Raw genomic sequence first — 19911 nt, forward strand, 5'->3', positions numbered from 1 at the left:
TACTCTCTTGTACTTCTTACCTTTGTAACCGGTTTGGACTGGACAGTTTTAGACTTTGTTTTTCTCTTCTGATCTGTTCCCGAGTCTGAATTTGAATCCAGTTCAGATTCTGATCCGGATTCCGACGAGCTCTCTGACGAGGAACTCTCAGTGTCTGATTCACTTCCGGATCTGGATTCGTCATTTGCAGCTTTCCCATTCTTCAGCTTCCTGTCAACATCACACACACACACACAATTGAACTATTTGTTGGAGTTCACTACTGCAAAATCAACCTACATATTTAAAAGTGGACCAATTATGCCCTTTTATAAAGTCTTGATTTTGTTTTTGGGATCTACTAGAATAGTTTTTTTTTTTTTTTTTATGCATAATTTTTCACATATTTTACACTGTTGCAGCTCCTCTCTTCCCAGATTGTCAGTAACACTCTGTTTAGTTCCTGTCTCTATAGCCCCTTTCACACAGCGCTTTGAACCCGGGAAATTGCCGGCAAATTGCCAGAGCGCCTTCTGTGTGAACGCAAACTCGACCCGGGATTTATGCCGGGTTCGATGCCGGGTCGGGACCTAGTAACATTGCCGTGTTCAGTCCCGGAACGCGCGCTGTGTGAACAAAAGCCGTAATAATGCCGTGTCGTAGTGATGACGCTGAAGCGCGGGATCGTTCGCCAGCTGTGAAACGGTACGTAATGCGCAATTTTATGATCGAATCAGAGAAAAAAATGCACAAGCGTGGTTTCTCAAGAGAGAGATCGCAGATCATAAGCAAACTTAAGACGCTGCTGAGATTACAAGTCACATCGATGTCACGTGTCTTTACGGCATTTTTACGGGTTGTGTGTGAACGCACTCTCTGATTCCGGAACATCACTGGCAGTGTGAATGAACCAAAATCAAACGAACCCGGGTCACTTTATCCGTGTATTTTCCGGAATCTCTGTGTGAAAGGGGCTTATGAAGCCCCTCCTTCTGAAAAGCACAATGTGCTCTGATTGGTCAGCTGGACACAGTGTGTTGTGATTGGTCAACCGCTTCAAATTAGTTTGGGAAATGTCACGCTTCTTACCATAATCTCGAGTTTCAACACTACTATCGGAACTCAACCATCCTTGCCCCTTTACATTTACATTGTATTTGGCAGACGCTTTTATCCAAAGCAACTTACATTGTATTTCAAGGTACACATTTCCTTTCTTATCAGTTCTATATTTTGCGTATGCCTTGGGTGGGAATTTTTTTTATGAGGAATATTGTGACGTGTTCGTTCCCAGAATAAAGTCAAGACTACAATGATATAGAGAATAACTCCCACTGGAGTGACTTTGTGCTTTGTAATTTTGCAGACAAGTTTTTAATGCTCAAACAGAAACGTTACACACTAAAGCAGGGATGGGCAACTTCGGTCCTGGAGGGCCACTGTCCTACAGAGTTTAGCTCCAACCCTGAAAAAATCACCTGCCTGTAATTTTCTAGTAATCCTGAGGACCTTGATTAGCTTGTTCAGGTGTTTTTGATTAGGGTTGAAGCTAAACTCTGTAGGACAGTGGCCCTCCAGGACCGAAGTTGCCCATCCCTGCACTAAAGGATGTTGAAAATGTAAAAAAGCATAACAGGACACTTTTTAAAAAGAGACACACTTCACTTCTCAAGAACATCTATAACCTTTCTTATGCACAAAACACTACAATATTTATAAATGCATAAATACTTATTGATGGGTCATATTTGAAAACCTGTGCAATAATGAGCTACTCGAGGACATTTCAGTGTTCAAACATCAAAAGGGACATTGTGTGATAAGTCTGATACAGAGAGAGAGAGAGAGAGAGAGAGAGAGAGAGAGAGACACAGACAGAGACAGAGAGAGAGAGACAGAGACAGAGCGAGAGAGAGCGAGAGAGAGCGAGAGAGAGAGAGAGAGAGAGAGAGAGAGAGAGAGAGAGAGAGAGAGAGAGAGAGAGAGAGAGAGAGAGAGAGAGAGAGAGAGAGAGCGAGAGAGAGAGCGAGAGAGAGAGAGAGGGAAATTAGCAGAGGGAACAATGTCTGTTTAATTGTGAAATGATTAGATGGATTAATTTGGCCTTTGGATTTCATTTGCTCAGAACAAGAAGTGGCGCGGACACACACACACACTAGCTGAAGTGTGCACAGTTCAACAGCAGCATTAAAGCAGGTTTTGTGTGTGTGTGTGTGTGTATTAATGAGAGCATTTCACGGTGGTTGAGGATGTGGGCAAGAGCCTTAAATTATGCACAATGATGGCAGAACAGCAAACAAAACAGGCAAAGAGTGCATCATACACACGTGTGTGTGTGTGTGTTTGTGTATTAGCGGTTTAATTACAGTCTCTAATGAAGGTAGCAGGGTCAACTACAGGAACATTACATCACAACAATCAACAGTGCGAACTGTGTGTGTGTGTGTGTGTGTGTGTGTGTGTGTGTGTGTGTGTGTGTGTGTGTGTTCGTGTGTACAGGATGGAGCAAGTCGTAGGTCGTGTGTGAGTTTTTATGCCTTGAAAATGTAAACATTTGGTTTTAAGTGATAGACTACACATTGTTGCAAATTCTACTGATTTTAAACGTGTTACTAATGTTAACAAATTGCAAATGCAAATCGTGCATTAAACTTATAGCTGTTAATGATTTAAATTATAGCTTTTTAATTGAAACTTAAAATGGAATCAAAAATAAACATATTTCTGGCACATAAAAACGTATTGCTAAAAATAAAAATATACAGGTTTGTGGTGCGGCCAGTAAAAATGTTGTAAAAATCTGAATTACTTATTGTTGAGTCCTGGCATTTGTGAAAGAGAGTGTGTGTGCGTGTGTGCGTGTGTGTGTTTATGAACAGATGGAGGGTGAGATTATTGGTGCCACATTTTATTAGTCACGTTTTATGCAGCAGCATACACAATCACACACTGAACACACACATTATTTAAATCCTACACATATATAAAACCCAAGTTGTACATTGTGTGCACACTTGAGCAAAACACACCAGAAGTCAGAAGACCAAAGTCAATCTCACATACCATCTGTCTATATATTTATGCGCATGAACACTTCAAAATTAGCATGTTTGATGTAAGTATTAAGTGCTGGAATTCAATCTTTTGAGCAAACCTCCATTAACCTTAAAGGGATAGTTCACCCAAAAAAAATACTATGGAAGTCAACTTTTTTGTTACACACATTCTTCAAAATATCTTCTTCTGTGTAGCGTTCAAAAGTTTGTGGTCTGTGAGATTATTTTATTGTTTCACGTTTACATTTTTAATGCTTTGTTTATGCTCAAGGCTGCATTTATTTGATCAATAATACAGTAAAAACAGTAATATTGTGATATATTATTTCAATTTAAAATAAGTTTTACATTTTAATACATTTTAAAAAGTAAAGCTGAATTTGCAGCATCATTACCTTTAGAAATCATTCTAATATGATGAATTGCTGCTCAAGAAACATTTCTGCTATTATCAATATTGAAAAATATTGTTTTGCTTAATATTTTTGTGGAAACCATGATACAGGTTTTTCTAGGATTCTTTAGTGAATAGAAAAAAACAGCATTTCTTTAAAAAAAAAAGTGCAACAATATAAATGTCTTTACAGTAACTTTTGATAAATGTAATGCATCCTTGCTGTGTAAAGGTATACATTTCTTTCTTACCTCACTGACTCCAAACATTTGAACATTTATATGACATTGATACCTGTCTTTGCTGGCTGGTTTCTGCTTTTGTAGCTTTTTGTTTTTCTGAGTTTTCTTCTTGTCAGTGTCTGATTCACTGGAGCTCTTCTCTGATTGGCTGGAGCTGCTCTTGTTTGAGTCATCGCTGTTCTCCTCACTCTTCGATTCGCTTTCTGATTCTACATGCACACACAAACAGGTTAAGACAAGGATCGATTTGAAAACACATCCTCTTACACTAACCAAGCCAAACTCATGTTTTACCTCCACTGCTGCTACTACTGTCCTCACTACTGCTTCCCTCTTCCTCCTCCTCCTCCTCCTCCTCCTCAGAACCAGAGTAGAACTTCTCATCTGATTTGGCACGTTTGGATTTCCCAAGCGCTGGTGCCAGGGCCTCTTTCACCTGCCCCAGGCACAAAGAAACAGGAAATGAGGTCATAATCATTTGAGACGTGATCATGGCACTGTAAATACGCTGTACTCTGAGGCCAGTTTATTTTATAGACATCAGCCCCTTTCACACAGTAATCCCAGTAAATTACCATAAAATTTACTTTACAAGTAAATACATAAATATACTATTCACACATGATCTTTTAACGCTAATTTACCAGTAAAGACTGTATGTGTGAAAGGGGCTGTTGCTAACATTTTGTGAAGATTATGCGTTTAAAAAAGAACAAAAACAAAGCAATAATAGAAAAAGGATTCTTACTGGTTCTACTACCTCCACATTTCTCACTGATTGGTCAGGAGCGACAGACGGCCAATTAGAAAGCTCCAGGTACCCAGTAGCATGAGAATTAAGCGAATGAGAGAGTGTGCCAAGCTGAAAACGATCTCGATCTGAAAAACAGACAAATACATGTTGATGTCATCAAATACGGTGCAATGTCATGATGACTGAAAACATTATGGTTTTAATACCAAAGCAATATCTGCTAACACAAAGTCAACTCAATGGTAAAACTTTCCAGTCAAGGTAACTGAAAAAGAATAAAGTAAAAAAAAGAAAAAAAGAAAGAAAGTTTAAGTATACAAATTTTAAATGAATAAATAAACCAAAAATTTACTGACATTGACAGTTGCCATTTAATTCTGCCTTTTAAAAAGAGGTATTATGAGATTAATCAGATGTTATCATATTATATTATCAGAAAATATACAGTGCCAACATAAATATTTAGTAAATATGTTCCAGATAATATTTGACTAATATTTTTAATATTATTTTCACTGAGGTTAAAATAAAAAAATATATAAGTAATAATTATTCAATTCAATTTAAAAGAATAATAATCATATTAATTATAATAATGCACTTGTACTATGTAAACAACAAAGCACAACAAGTGGCCAATAAAAATCAAATCTATTCTAATCTAAAAAAAGAAAATATACAACTTCCTTTATAGTTTTGAAATCATATCAACATATATGTGGCATAAAAAGTTTGAAAACAACTCAAACTGTGTTGAACAAGCTGAGAAGTGGATGATACCTTATGATAGTCAAAAGTTTTGCTGCGCAAGACTAATAAGAGGGCTTATAGTTTATGCCTCCAACTCTGGCTTTACTGTACTTCTTTATCATAATAAACAAAAAAGCAATAAGTGTCCCCACAGACCTTCAGGAGACCTGCTGAGTAATTGGTATTAAACTGGCAGAAATGCCACGGCATTCAGATCTGCCCGTGTGCCCTTCTCACAATACACTGGGTACATCCCATAATAACCAAGGTATATGAACGCATAATCACTCTGGCTCTGCAGAATATAAACATGAGCGAAAAAACACCAACGCACACAGTGGATCTAAACCAAGAATATTAAAAATGACAGCAGCAGTTAAATGTCTCGCAAATGTTATAGGGTAAATTTATGCCGCATTAATGAAATAAAGACTAATGGCTGTGTGTTTCAGTATACTAATTTATTTTAATCTGTGGTAACCATGGGGACAATCATGAAATCATTGTACTAAAACAAAAGCGGCCCCATTAGAGCCAAAATCAGGAGCTGTAGTTAAATTATCAATGCACTGGTTCGGACTATTGATACGTTTTTTCGGCTAAAGCATGATGGTTCACCTTCATCGCAGAGATCAGGTTATGTGTCGCAACTTAGGTCTTCACGTGACTTAAAAAAACACACACAAAGACATGTCGCTTTGAGTTTCAACACAGAGAAGCATAATCATCCCTTACAAACTTTATTACCTCCTATTAAGAGCGGGACACGCTTTACCAAGCACCGAGAACGATACTCAGCACAACAAAAATTACCCCCAGCGACAGCCGGCATCAATCACACGGAGCGCATCCTCTGTGCAAAACTCAAATCCATCCATGCATCCATCAATGCATCTACAGGAGCAAATGAGTAACACCCTTTTCCTGCTCGTGAGCGTAATTACTCCTGGTTAATTGCAGGTGAAGTGCGTGAGCGTACAGGAGGAGTTGTAAACCGACGGGAGGGCGCGTGAGGGGCGGACGGGGCTCCCATATTCCACTGTCTGTTATCAAATGATGCAAAATCCAACAATTCAATTCTGCACGGGAGGAACAGATGGCGTAGCATCCCGATTCAAGCTAATCCAGAGAAGAAAAAAAAGTCCAGCTCCGGGGCGGGAAAAAATAACTGTGTGCCGTTTGATAAGATCAGATCAGAGTATTTCTGCATGCTGTATTGATATTACGGATTAGCATTAGCACTGCGGGGAACAATTCCCATGATGGTGTTGCGTGTTTCAGCTTTGAAGCCCTGCTGCAGTGGAATCATGTGATGTAATCAGAGAAAGTGGGTGAAATCAATGTCAGCAGAACTCTTAAGTTCATATAGATGTGGTGGTATAATTCAGAATCAGAGCATGACTGCTTCAGCTGATTTCTCACGCACCAAAGCTTTAAACACAAAAGATATGGCCTAGGAGTTATGGATCTGGGGTGGAAACTGAAAGGTTGTAAGTTCAAATCTTAGACAGAATGATTTCAGGGATCTTATCATTTCCCATGAATTCCCATGATTTGCAATAAAAGTCATTCATTTAAAAAAAATCATTTTAACAGATTGCAGCAATAAAAAGCAATTTCTAGCTCATAAAATATTTTTTACTAGAGTACTTAACTACAAAAATATTCACTATAGAAATTTAAACAACTTTTTATGAATTTTCCAGACCGAAAAATCTACATTATTTGAAATGTCATTATTAAAAAAAAAAAATGTATAGAGATTAAAAAAAGCAATTTCTAGCTGATAAAATATTTTACTACTTAACTGTAAAAAAAATATATTCACTGTAGAAATATAAATGACTCTTTATGACTTTTCCAGGCATGAAAATCTACATTATTTGGATTTTGTACCTGCAGTTTCAGGTGGAGAATAAATAAATAAATAAACAAATTATTATATTTGATATATATAATACTATATTTATAATATAATAAATATAAGTTGATAATTATTAGATAGATGGATAAATATATTTTATTTATAAAATGCAGTGTTATTATACATTTGATTACAGTTTCTGTACCTGACATTTTTAAAACACTGTTTATTTCAATAGTATATTTGTTCAGTTGTATTTATTTGTGTGAATGCTAATTTGTTTATTTGGTCTTTTTTAATTACTGAGTGTTTACTTGTCTTTAATAATGCTTGAAATGTATATTAGTTAGGCTAGTTGTTTTTGCTATGGTATTTTTAAACCATAGGCAAAAGTTCCTTGTGTAAGTGTTCTTTAGCCTGTTGATTTTTGTCCATGGTATTCAGCTAAAATAAAATGTTTTGCAATAAGACCTACAAAAAATGATTTTTTTCCTCATTGGAATTGAAATTAGGAATCGATAAGAAGAATTGGAATCGTTAAAATTCAAATGATACCCGACCCTTGTATTACCAGTCATTCATTTAAAAAAAATTTTTTTACAGAGATCTGTGTGATCTAGATGTTACCAACCTTTAAAGGCAGACTGCAAAACAGGAGCCGGTTTGGGCGCCATCAGGATCCGACGAGCGTACTTGCTCAGGGCTCCGCTCTTCTCGTTGGGAACAATCAACTGACGAATGAACCGTGTTCGGTCTCTGATGTCATAGTTCTGATCGTACTTGCCCAAGTTCAATATGTATTGAGTCAGCAGTTTCGTCTGTATGAGAGAAAGAAAGTGAGATAAAGCACATTCAAAACACACACACATACAAAGTGTGATTTGATTTCACCTGTTTGGAATTGGTCAAGTAGAGTTTGGCAGCCAAGTTGACGATCTGCAGTTTGACAATGTCCTCCTCACTAGTAAAGGTCTTGGCCATCTTTCGCAGGACGTCAGGGGCGATTTTAGGCACGTGTTCACAGTATTCACCCATCAGCCACAGGATGCTGGCCCTCGCCATTGGGACCTAAAGAAGCAAATGGACACCAAATACACAGAACATCAAATTGTAATGTTACATGATGTAAATAAAACCTAGTAATCAGACTACAGTTGCACACACAACAGCACTACTGTTGTGTAATATTGTGCACGTCTCTCACAGTGATGTTGTCGAAGAGTTTGGCCATATGTTTGATGATGTCACTGTGCTGTGATGGTTGAGTCTGCAGAAGTTTCTTGATGACCACAACACTCTCCGCGACAACAGTCTCTACAAAGACAAGAAACACGTAAATACACCAATATAGTATGATTTTTTTTCTTCTGTAGTAACAATAACTAACTGTTGTAACCAGTGTTTGTGGAGTAACTATGGAAAAGGAGCAATCAAATTGTATCTTACTGTGCATTCAGTTAATATAATTTAATGTGCATGCAGCTTTACATTTGAGCGAGGTGAGGAAATAATCATACACATGCTCATATTATGTCCTCTCGCTCTCAAATGTAAAGTCTGGGAGTTATATTAGTGAATCAATTCATTCAGATTCAGATAAATCAAGCTGTTTGATTCACAGATTCATTGAGTCCCCGTGATCCACACATGTAGGTAAATACTGCATATTTTAAACTCAAATACAGTGTTTTTCAAGTTTGTATGTGTTAAATTTAATGCTTTCACCCTTACTGAGATCCTCATTGTTTGTGTCAGGTAAACATTGCTCTGATTATACAATTACATCAGAGGTTTGCCACTAAAGAAATGACTAAATCCAAGGTTTCACTTAATTTCTCCACCCTGCACTGTGAATGATTACTCAAGAGTATTCAATTCAATAACAATGTAAAAAGTACAATGTGTGTTTTTAGTTGTTTATCTATAATTGTGATTTAAATAAAGATCAGACCAGATTTATTGAGTAATCAGTGCAGAAATTCACAAACGTGAATTCTTGCAAATGTATATCCATTTAAATATCACTAGCACTATAACGTCAATGTAGTTAGTTACTTTTTTTGTTTGTAGTTTGTAGATAAACTAAACTACTGAAATAATTTCAACAACAGTATATGTTATTGTTTATATCCAATTGTTTAAAGTTCAAAATATTTTTTTGGGGGCGTTTTAGAAGTCTGTGTCTAGAAAGTCTACAAATCTCCATCTGTGGTGATAATGGCTCTGTCTTTGTCAAATTTGTCTTTACACTATAAGACATAATGAACTTCATCATAGTGCCAACAGGCAATGAGAAGCACTGCTACTCATAATTGAACAATAACTTAACAAGAACAAAAAGCAAAAGGCTCATGAGGTCAGTGTATGATTACCGTCTCTGTTGGACAGCAGCAGGACCAGGCCGTTGAGGCAGGTGTCGGTCACCTCAGAGATGTCAGTGGCACACCGGCCGATGGCCTGGATGGTGGCCGCCGCAAACGCCTTATCCTGACTCTTCACGTATGTCTGGAACACACAAACATTTGCTTAAAACTGCCATTCCTGTTTTAAAACCTAGTGAGCTGCCTTGCCAGATAGGATTTTTAAGCATCATAAATGTATTCGAACCTCATCATTTCCCCTCAAAAGTCTACTTAGAATGTCCCCCTCAGCTTTTACCTCACCCTGCAGAAAAAAAAACTGCTAAAACCAGCCAAAGCTGGTAATTGGTTGGTCTTACTGGTTTAAGCTTGTCAAGCTGGTCTCCCAGCCTGACCATCTAAAGTGGCCAAGACCCCTGCTAAACCAGCTATAACTAAACTGGAAGACCGACCAGATAAAACCAGCCAACCAGCTTTATGATGCCTAAACTGCTGTCTAGGTAGGCAGCTGAGTAGGTTTTGAAACGCAGCCCTCCTCTTCTGGTAAGAGTAAAGCTTAATTCGCAAACACAGAGATAATAAGAGTAAACAAATCAATTTAATCTATAAAACTTTACCTGGAATTCTCTCAGTATGGTGGAGATGTTTGCTTCATTAGCCAGGTTAGTTAAAATCTCCAGCTGAAGAATTTAAAAAGATGAGATAAACATCAGATAAACCACAAAACATCAGCAAACAAGCAGATACTGTGCATTAACACTGCGCTGCAACACAAAACAATGATGAAATGAAGGCAAGTCTGTTATACCTTGAGTGTTTTGATGTGTGTGGCATCCGTAGACCTCACATAGAAGCTCTTCATGAAGGGTTCAAACATCCCCTGAAAAAAATACCTTAGGTTTTACCTGTTCAAATCAGATTATAATGTGTACCTTACGTTTTTGTTTTGTAACCTCGGTGATTACCTTAAGGCTTTTTACCTCAGCATGTACCTCAGATTCTACATCAGTGTTTGGCATTTTACCTCAGAATTATCCTTCACTGTTTACCTGCATACATCTTAGTTTACATCTCCGAATTTACATCTGCTGTACCATCAGAGAGTTCAGTATACCTCAGATTTTACAGAATAATTTACTTCAGATTTTACTTCAGATATCATTACTTTTGTCAGATTATAACTCGATACCTCAGATTTTCTTCAGACATTACCTTTGTTTATCTGAAACCTAATAAAGGCATACCTCAGATTATAACTGAGTGTTTACCTGAGGAGATATCTTGGATTTTATCACACAAAATATGTCAGATACTACCCTCAGTTTGCTGAAGACATAATTGAAACCTCAGATTTTGCTATTTACTTCATATTTTACCTCTAGATTTCCTTCAGAATTGAGGCCTACTTCTCATTTTACCTCAGTGTTTACCTCAGATATATCAGCATGCAATTTGCTACTTATTTTACCTCATGATCTCACTCAGAATTCAGGCCTACTTCTAAACTTTACTTCAGTGTTTACCTCAAATCTTACATTATGATTTACTTCATATTTTACCTCTTGAGTTCCCTCAGAATTGAGGCCTTTTTCTCATTTTACCTCAGATCTTACCTTGCGATTTACTTCATATTTTATCTCTAGATGTCCTTCAGAATTGAGGCCTCTCATTTTACCTAAGATATATCAGCATGCAATTTACCTCACGATTTCCCTCAGAATTAAGGCCAACCTCTGATTTTACTTTAGTTTTTACCTCAGATCTTACCTTATCATTAACTTAATATTTTACCTCATGATTTCCTTCAGAATTGAGGCCTACCTCTCATTTTACCTCACTTTTTATCTCAGATATATTACCATGCAACTTACTTTATATTTTACCTCATGATTTCCCTCAGGATACCAGCCTACCTCTGATTTTACCTCAATGTTTACTGTTTACCTCTGATTAAGCACTTAAAATAAACTAACACATTTAGGCCTAATTGCTTGTAAATCATTAGCATTGTTCATAATATGTTCAGATTTCATGAGAACTGTGGGATGAATGTTTCGGTGAGTCTGTACCTTCCTCTGAATAGACATGGTGGCGATGTTCTGCAACACAACATACTGAACTTCCCTAAAAGAGCCAAGAGAGAAACCAAAAACAGGAATTAGATTGACAGATTTGATAATAATGATATTTCCATCCCGTTTCTCTCAGTGTGTTACCTGTGGCTCCTCAAGAGTCTCACCAGGGACTTGGTGACGATGCTAATTTCATGTTTAGGGGCCAAATGCCAGTAGAGCTGAGATACTGCCATCACAACCTAAAAAAAAGATGATTATATTAATGAAGGACCAAGCATTGTAGCATCCAAAAACACGATATTATCACGCTTTTTCCATGGTACGTTTTTAAAGAGGGAGTGAGAGCAAGAGATAGACAGGTAAGAAAGAGAGACAAATTAATGGGAGACGTGGTGGAGAGTCCCAGAGAAATGTGAAGTCAGAGAAAGAGGAAGAGGAGGGTTAGAGAGAGATAGAAAAAGAGATAGATGGTGATAGATTAGGAAGACTTCAATGTATGTAATGATTTTGTCTTCCCCAAATTACTTTGACCCCAATATACGAACAGGACAGCAGACTTCAACACATCAACCACTAAACCAGCAGAGAGAGAAAGAGAGAGAGCTGATAAAGACAGAGGGCACACTGAGTGTAGAACAAAGCAGGACAAGTTTTAATCAAAACATATCACACACACAAACGTCAAAAAACACACATACACACAAGACCTTGAGCTTCCAGGTTGATGGAGCACTTGAGTCACTCTGTGTGTGTGATGTAGGAAGGAATAACATTTTCTGAGCACATTTCTAAGGCTGAGTGTATGTAACGTGATTGAGCTGTGTCTGACACAGCCTTGGTCCAAACACGCACACACACACTTAAACACAAAACACACACTCAGGTGTGAAGCCCTTCACTATTGCTCAAAGCTGAATAGGAAAGAGCACAAGAGAGGGAGAAAGATATGAGATATGAGAGTATATGAGTAATATTACAGATAAATTATGAATTAATAAAGCAAAAAGGATGTTACTATGTACATCTAATCATGTTACTAATACATGATTAGATGTTTATCCACCTAAAAAAAGCTTTAAAAGTACAATTTAGACAACTTTCATACTTTCATCTTGTGAGAGGTGAAAAAGTAGATGAATAGTATTAACTAAATTATAATATTAATTGTAATAATAAACTATATTAAAAATGACTATGATTAATATTGTTGTATCAACATTTAAAAGTGCAAAGCAACATCTTGTCTGCCAAATTATATGTGGTCTTCATTATAAAAGAGGGCATTGTGTGTCTGTGTGTGTGTGGTTCAGGTATTCCCTACATTGTGGGGACAAAATGGAAATTTTTTGGACCCCATGAGGAAAACAGCGTATAAATCACACGAAAGAAATCTTCTTTTTTCTTTTTTATGTAAAAATGCATAAAGTTTTCTGTGAAGGTTAGGTTTAGAGGATAGAATATACAGTTTGTAAAGTATAAAAATTCCCCAACCATAACCATAAAAAGTCCCCATAGCACACATGGAAGCCCAAGGTGTGTGTGTGTGTGTGTGTGTGTGTGTGTGTGTGTGTGTGTGTGTGTGTGTGTGTGTGTGTGTGTGTGTGTGTGTGTGTGTGTGTGTGTGTGTGTGTGTGTGTGTGTGTGTGTGTGTGTGTGTGTGTGTGTGAGTGTGTGTGTACTCACTGCAGTGTTTCTGCTCTGTAACAGTGGTTTAGTGTTTCTGAGCAGGAGTCTGTGGTCTGGATCCATGATGTACGGTTTGGACTCATCCACTCTCCTCTCTTCCTCAGAATCGTAAAAGGTTTTCTCGTTATTCTCATCAAACACGGCATCCTACAATCACACACATGATTAATAAACAAATGAATACAAATATCTAATGAATCGAACCAACTTCAAGCCAAAACTGAATAAACTACATAGCATAATTTAGAATTATATCATATATAGTCCTCTCTCCAACACTCCTTCATACCTGAAACCCTCAACGCTAGCATTGAAAAAGATAAAAGAAAATGAAATTCAGATCAGCAATTTCGTGTCCAACTGAAACCGCTTTTCTTGATAGCTGAGCTTTACAAATATGTAAATAATGATTAAATACAATTTGTGCTTAATGATTTAATGACACACACACTAGCTCACCTCTCTCCACGGGCTCACAAACTGCGTCCTGGCGTAGCGTGTCAGCATGTGTATGATGACGACCTGACCCCACTCCTCCACATCCACCAGCATGTTACACAGCTTCCGATAGTTCTTATGGATCAAATCGATCCGGTCTGGACATACCTCCTCAAAAGCCATCACCACGCTGCCGGCAACCAGCTACAAAAAAAAAAAAAACACAACAAAAAGCAGGGTTTAAAACTGTTAGAAGTGGTTCTTTTACTCTGTGGTACAGTAGTAAATTTAAGTTTAGAATTCTTGATTTTGATTGGCTGTTACACATTCCAGTGGTGTCAATCAAATAATTCCATACCAGTAATGTTGGCTGTTTCAAAGCAAGATGTTTAACCCTCTGGTGATCATTTTACAATTTATTGGATTTGTTTGACACTTGGTGACTTTAGTGGCACTTGCTATGTGAACACACACCAAAATAAAATTTTGAACATAATTTGAAAAGGTTAAATGGTTCTAAAAAGTAGTCAAACTTGTATAAAACTTGCCATAGAATGAATAAGGGGAAAAAAAGATAGAACATTTTAAGGAGGTACTATCTACAAATCAGCCACAATGCAGAAAAAAAGCACACAGCGATGAAGGAGTTAATTGAAATTTTTTTTATTTATTTTTTTTAAAAAGAGGAAAAAATAAGTGTCACACACAAACACACCTCCACAGCTTCTGTGCAATTATCACTCACCCGTTTCTCCTGCAGCAACCCTAAAGTTGTGCTGGAGGTTTATAATTGCAAATTAAGCTGATTAGGTTATATATGCGTCGTAATTACAAACCTCAGTGTGGTCTCAAAACAAACAGATGCTTGGAAGATGACAACCTGTTCTGCTTCCCACCAAGCTAATATAACACACCACTCTCACTTTAGACTAATGAACTACAGTATATGAGAGAGAGTGTGTGAAAACAACACAAAGAGATAGAGAGGGAGAGGGAGAGTTTGAGCAGGTCAGGTGCTTCATTCATCATCATGCGACATCAATTCCAGCTCTGAGAAAAGGAAATTACAGGTAACGGATCACTTAAATCTTTACAAAAAAGAATGAAAATGAACTTTTTGCCACATTGGACATTGGCAGGTGAACAAAACAAAACAAAAAACGAAATATTTCACAGCAGCCATGATTTAGTGAAAAATAAATATACTAAAATGTATTTAAAGTACATTTATTTAATGCTAAGTATACTACAGATACATTTACATATGTATGTACTTCATATAAATACCCTGCAATTGCACTTTTGCTATACTAAACTGATATACTTCAAGTCTGCTCAATTGGAAAAGCTTATTTAGTACTTAATGCACTTTAGTTATCCGGACATAGTGCTGAAGTTCAACTCAAGATATACTAAGGTATATTTGATTGTGCTAAAATTTTTACTATTGTAACTATTCCAAACCTGTTTGAATATCTTTCTTCTGCTGAACACAAAAGATGATATTCATATTTAGGTAAACTATCCCTTTAAAACTGATGTGTAAAATGTACACTCCTTCATCTGGTTCTACTGAGGTAACAGTTGTTTTCTGGTCTATCTTTCTATTTAAGGTTCATCTTAAGCCATCTTCTCCCCATCTTTCTGTTCCCATATTACCCAACAAGATCTCCAAGGTAAACTCCATCCACCATCAACAAAGCTCTTTACACACACACCATCAACAAAGCTCTTACTTACACACACCTCATCAACAAACCTCTGCTATCTCTGCTGCTTGACAAGACCTTAATGGAAAAATCACACTAAGCAAATGGTTCCTCTAATAACAATAAATTTCCTGTAAAATTATGAAGGGTACAGGACGTTTCCCTGGATCCATTTTGTCATGAATTCTAATTAAGGCCGGGCGTACTGACGGGAGAGGAAACAGGGAATGCTGGGTCATCAGCGAGCGAGGAGAGATAGAGAGAGATGCTGGAACGCCGTCGCTGTGATTGATGCTATGCTTGCCGGTCACACTGAAGACACACACATTGCGTACTCATATTTCTTGAGCAGGAACACAAATCGCAGTGAGCTTCCTGTACACACACTTACACACTGGAAGCTCAAAGAGATGTCTATTACTGTATGTCACAATAAACTTTTACCAGTGCATATTCGGGAAGCTCTACAGGTGAAATACAGCTCTGCACTAAAAGCCTATGAGGATAAAAAACATGACAACGTGAGCTGAAACCCCACATCATGAGCAGACGTAATTCAGATCTGAAGCTGAGCATGCTTTATGATAATGCATCGCTGAGACTTTGTGTCCAAGGCCCTGTTGGGGATATCGTGCGGTCAGAAAGCGCTTATTTGACTGTGAGTAGTGTTTCAGATAGAGAGAAGAATAGAGATAGGGAGGTGAGATAGGAAGGAATGTGGTGTTGTTGCACCATCTGCTGGTTGAGAGCTGTAAATGAAAGTTAATGTAAATCAATGCACTGGGTTTGATTAGTTTAATTCAATTCAGCTCATTTGTTTAACACCGCTTACAATATACATTGTGCCGCTTAACTCAAACATACGTCACAATAGAGAAGAAAAGACTATCGCAACTTCCGTTTCATGCCGACTTAAATGAGAATGAATGGACTTCAGTTAAAACAGATCGGCTTCATTATTCAACACAATTACAATATACACTGTTATGATTTACATCACTGTGACAATTAAATCACTACCCCATATAGTCATCCTAGAGAACTACATATTCCTCTCTCTTTCGGCATGTTATGTATAGGCTTAAAAAAAACTCCTCAAAAGTGGAACAAAAATAGAAATATTTGGAATTTTTAAGTTAGCCATTCTTAGTCATTATTTAATTAGTAATGAACTCATTTTAAATAAATAATAAATAATGTTTACCCGAGTGCAATATATGCGTATGAAGAAAAAACAGGAACAACTATTCATAAAATAAACATGCAATTTAAGTGCAAAACAGACCATTTAATTCTATTAAATCTCAATTATATGTACAATTAATTAGGTATTAATAACTAGCAAGATTATCGTAATGGCTCAAGAATAGAAAAACGGGTTGTGTGTGTGTCGAGTTATTTTACCGTGCTTTTGTCTTTCAGGAGTTTCTCGATCACTTCGATCAGATGCTCCTTCTGATCAGGGTCCAGACTGGAAACAAAAAAGCAGAGAGAAAACAGTGTAAAACACCCTCATTCATTAGCATTCAGTGAGGACATCTGTATGAACGTGTAGATTACCTGTAGAGTTTCTGAATGGCGTGAGCGGCGGTTTTCCGGACGTAAGGTGAAAGGTCGGTGGATGATTCTTTGATGGCCAGCATCATGATGGGGACGATGATGGGAACTCGGATACTGGACAGGACCCTGAGAGCGCTCGCTCTGATCAGCTGATTTGGATCCTACACACACACACACACACACACAAATGATGAAAATGTGTTAAATCAGTGCTGATCTAAAATACAGGCAAAATTGCTATTCTATGCAAAAAGGGGCGGAACATAATGGGAGGAGACTATGGCTACACAACAAGGGGGGGGGGAATCAAACATTTTGTTATTGTATATCAATATGGCTGTAAAATGATAATAATAATTATAATCTTAACCATTATTATCTTTATCACTTAAAAAAATATGAAAATTACTAAAACACTAAATATTACTATTGTAATATTTCACCAAAATAAAAAGTTAGTATTATAATAATTTTATTGTAACACTTTACAATAAGGTTTAATTTGTTAACGTTAATGTATTAACTAATAGGAGCTAACCATGAGAGGTTTAGTTGTTAATGTGTGTATTAATCTTTGTTAATGTTAGTTAATAAAAATGCTAGTGTTAGTGTTAACTAATGAAACCTTATTGTAAAGTGTTACCAATTTTATTTTACATAACTGTAAAATGACTATACTAATATTTATGGCTGTTTTAATTCATTTTCAAATGTTAAACCACTGAAGATGAAAGGGGCGGGACTTACCTTGAGGGCCCGCTGGAAGGTGCTGATTGACAGGAGGGCGAGATCCTGCTGTTCCTCTGCATACCGGACGAGGTACACGTACACCAGCTTCTTCAGCTAAAGCATACACGCACAAAATATTAAATACAAAATATAAAAACAATCCAGTTATTGTGGGTTCATTTGCTTTTGTTTGTGTTATAGTTTCCTACTAAAACACTTGAGGAAAGAAACACAAAACTTTAAGAAGCAGATAATCAAGCATCCTCCAAACCCAAACTCATTTTTCATCTTAATAACTCGGAGTCTATCATGAAACAGTCTGATCTGCTTGTGCTCAAAGGTGAAGGGTCAAAGGTCGGCCCTCCGTTTAATTGCGTCCAGCTCTCGAGGTGACGAGAGGTCATTAGCGATCAGGGAGTCACGGCAACGCATTCCATCATCATCACCACAGCGATTACCAGCCAAATGGAAAAACATCACTCACTTCATAAAGAGAGACATTACCCATCTGCCCCTCTGGTTAATCACATTTACATACAGCGGCCTGCTGATCAGGGATTGGAGCATCCATGCGCATGTTAATTAGACAGCGGCTAAATGAACCGCTGGCATTTATGAAACCGAATTATATGAGGAACAGAGGGCTTGTTTTTTCACGCAAGATTGTTGTTGATAGGTCGTTTGAAATAGGGACACAAGGAGCACAAAGAAAAGTGCTTTTCTAATTTGTTTGCCAAATCTTTAATAAATCCTAAGAATTAAACCAGGGGTTTTCAAACTGAGGAAGCAAGGATGTGCCAGGGGATCAGCCGGAGGATGTTCAGAGGAAAACATAAAAGGCAATTAAAATAAGTAATAAAGTAAATAAAAAAATAATAAATTAAATTAAAAGTAATAAAATAATAGTGATAAAGCTAAATAAAAGTAGTAATACAATAAAATAATACATAAAAAAATAAAGTTAAAACTAAAATAAATAAAGACATATCATTCACCTTGAAAATAAACTAAAAATAAACTAAATATTGTATTAAGTAATTATTTGAGGATAATGTAAGAGGATGCTCATATTTTTGGGGGTCATGGGATCAAAAAGTTTAAAACATGATGGTGTAATTTAACAATTGCTTTAGAGAAAAAGAGCAGATAAAATGATTTTTATGCCATAACATAATTAAACCCTCAAAAATAATAATATCAATAATGAACATTTTACTGAAATTCATTTAATTGTTACTCCTATAGCATATTCTGTTCAGCTTGTCTCAGTTAGCAACATAAACTAAAGCGGGGTGGAGCTTATTGAAGGGTCGGTTGCGTGTGTGTGTGTGTGTGTGTGTGTGTGTGTGTGTGTGTGTGTGTGTGTGTGTGTGTGTGTGTGTGTGTGTGTGGATCAATGCCAGAGACCCCGTGTCTCTGAGCTCCAGAGGGCGGCAGCATTCGGCACACAGCTGCCCAGCGCGGAGTGTCGGACGTGGGGGAGACAGAGAACGTGACTGGACCCCTAGACCACCAATTACACACCGGCCCCTCAAAACACCAGCCATCCTCTTCAGCCTGGACGTTTTTCCCAACCACCTCTCATGTCTTTCCATCATCCTGTCCAAACAGTCTTCTTTCAATCTAAACATTCATTCTTCTTTCCATCTAAACATTCATTCTTCTTTCCATCTAAACATTAATTCTTCATCAACAAAGCCTTCCCTGTCAGATGCCTGATCAAAAATAGCCCCCTGTCCACAGAGGTCCTCACAACTGTCGAACGATTTTCACTTTCAAATCAAACCAGAGCAAAGAACTTGAGGAAAACTGATTCAACACATTTTTGCATGTTGCGTGCAGTTTTGAGCATGTCAGTGTTTTAAATCTTTTCTTACCTCAATGTTTTTACTTGCAACGTTCTTCACCACTGCTGGAAAAAGTTCGGATGCATTCTTACCCTTGGCAATCAACTGATAAGAGAGATGAACATGAATGAAGCATCACACTGATGTAGTCATTTTTAACATGATCTTAATACGAGACCTCGGCCTCCCAGAATGACGTACCCCGACTATCCTCTTCATAGCCTCCAGCTTCAGAGACTCTTTGCTGTTTTCCAGCATCTCCTTCAGATCTTCATTTCTGCAGAGAAACAGAGGATTCAGTGTTACAGTAACTAAACACCTAGGATGAACCATTTGAGTCACTGACATTCAACATTAAAATGATATCGTTTTACTGATGAAATGAGAGTAGAGCTGTCAATTCAGTTCAACTGAATTACTTTATTCTTAGTTAACATTCAGTTATTTTATTTAGTAAAACATAAAAGA

The 19911-nt window shown here is 37.2% G+C and overlaps 1 protein-coding gene across 2 annotated transcripts in view; it reads right to left on the minus strand.

Annotated features, from left to right (window-relative positions):
• ap3b1a (adaptor related protein complex 3 subunit beta 1a) overlaps positions 1 to 19911 on the minus strand; it is a 59852-nt gene that overhangs the window by 33811 nt on the left and 6130 nt on the right. The window contains exons 2-20 of one of the 2 annotated variants that reach the window (XM_082141578.1): positions 19645 to 19720; positions 19474 to 19548; positions 17615 to 17710; positions 16868 to 17028; positions 16712 to 16778; positions 13620 to 13802; positions 13158 to 13307; positions 11616 to 11713; positions 11469 to 11523; positions 10208 to 10279; positions 10017 to 10079; positions 9412 to 9544; positions 8244 to 8353; positions 7931 to 8107; positions 7671 to 7857; positions 4432 to 4550; positions 3966 to 4107; positions 3724 to 3880; positions 21 to 210 (exon numbers count right to left, since the gene is read on the minus strand). In XM_082141578.1, coding sequence (XP_081997704.1) covers positions 21 to 210; positions 3724 to 3880; positions 3966 to 4107; positions 4432 to 4550; positions 7671 to 7857; positions 7931 to 8107; positions 8244 to 8353; positions 9412 to 9544; positions 10017 to 10079; positions 10208 to 10279; positions 11469 to 11523; positions 11616 to 11713; positions 13158 to 13307; positions 13620 to 13802; positions 16712 to 16778; positions 16868 to 17028; positions 17615 to 17710; positions 19474 to 19548; positions 19645 to 19720 — 2311 coding nt within the window. Of the gene's footprint in view, positions 1 to 20; positions 211 to 3723; positions 3881 to 3965; positions 4108 to 4419; positions 4551 to 7670; positions 7858 to 7930; positions 8108 to 8243; positions 8354 to 9411; positions 9545 to 10016; positions 10080 to 10207; positions 10280 to 11468; positions 11524 to 11615; positions 11714 to 13157; positions 13308 to 13619; positions 13803 to 16711; positions 16779 to 16867; positions 17029 to 17614; positions 17711 to 19473; positions 19549 to 19644; positions 19721 to 19911 lie in introns of both variants that reach the window. The other variant, XM_082141577.1, reaches the window with a different exon arrangement.

This window comes from Leuciscus leuciscus (genome assembly GCF_965113295.1).
Source record: "Leuciscus leuciscus genome assembly, chromosome: 16".
NCBI lineage: Eukaryota > Metazoa > Chordata > Actinopteri > Cypriniformes > Leuciscidae > Leuciscus > Leuciscus leuciscus.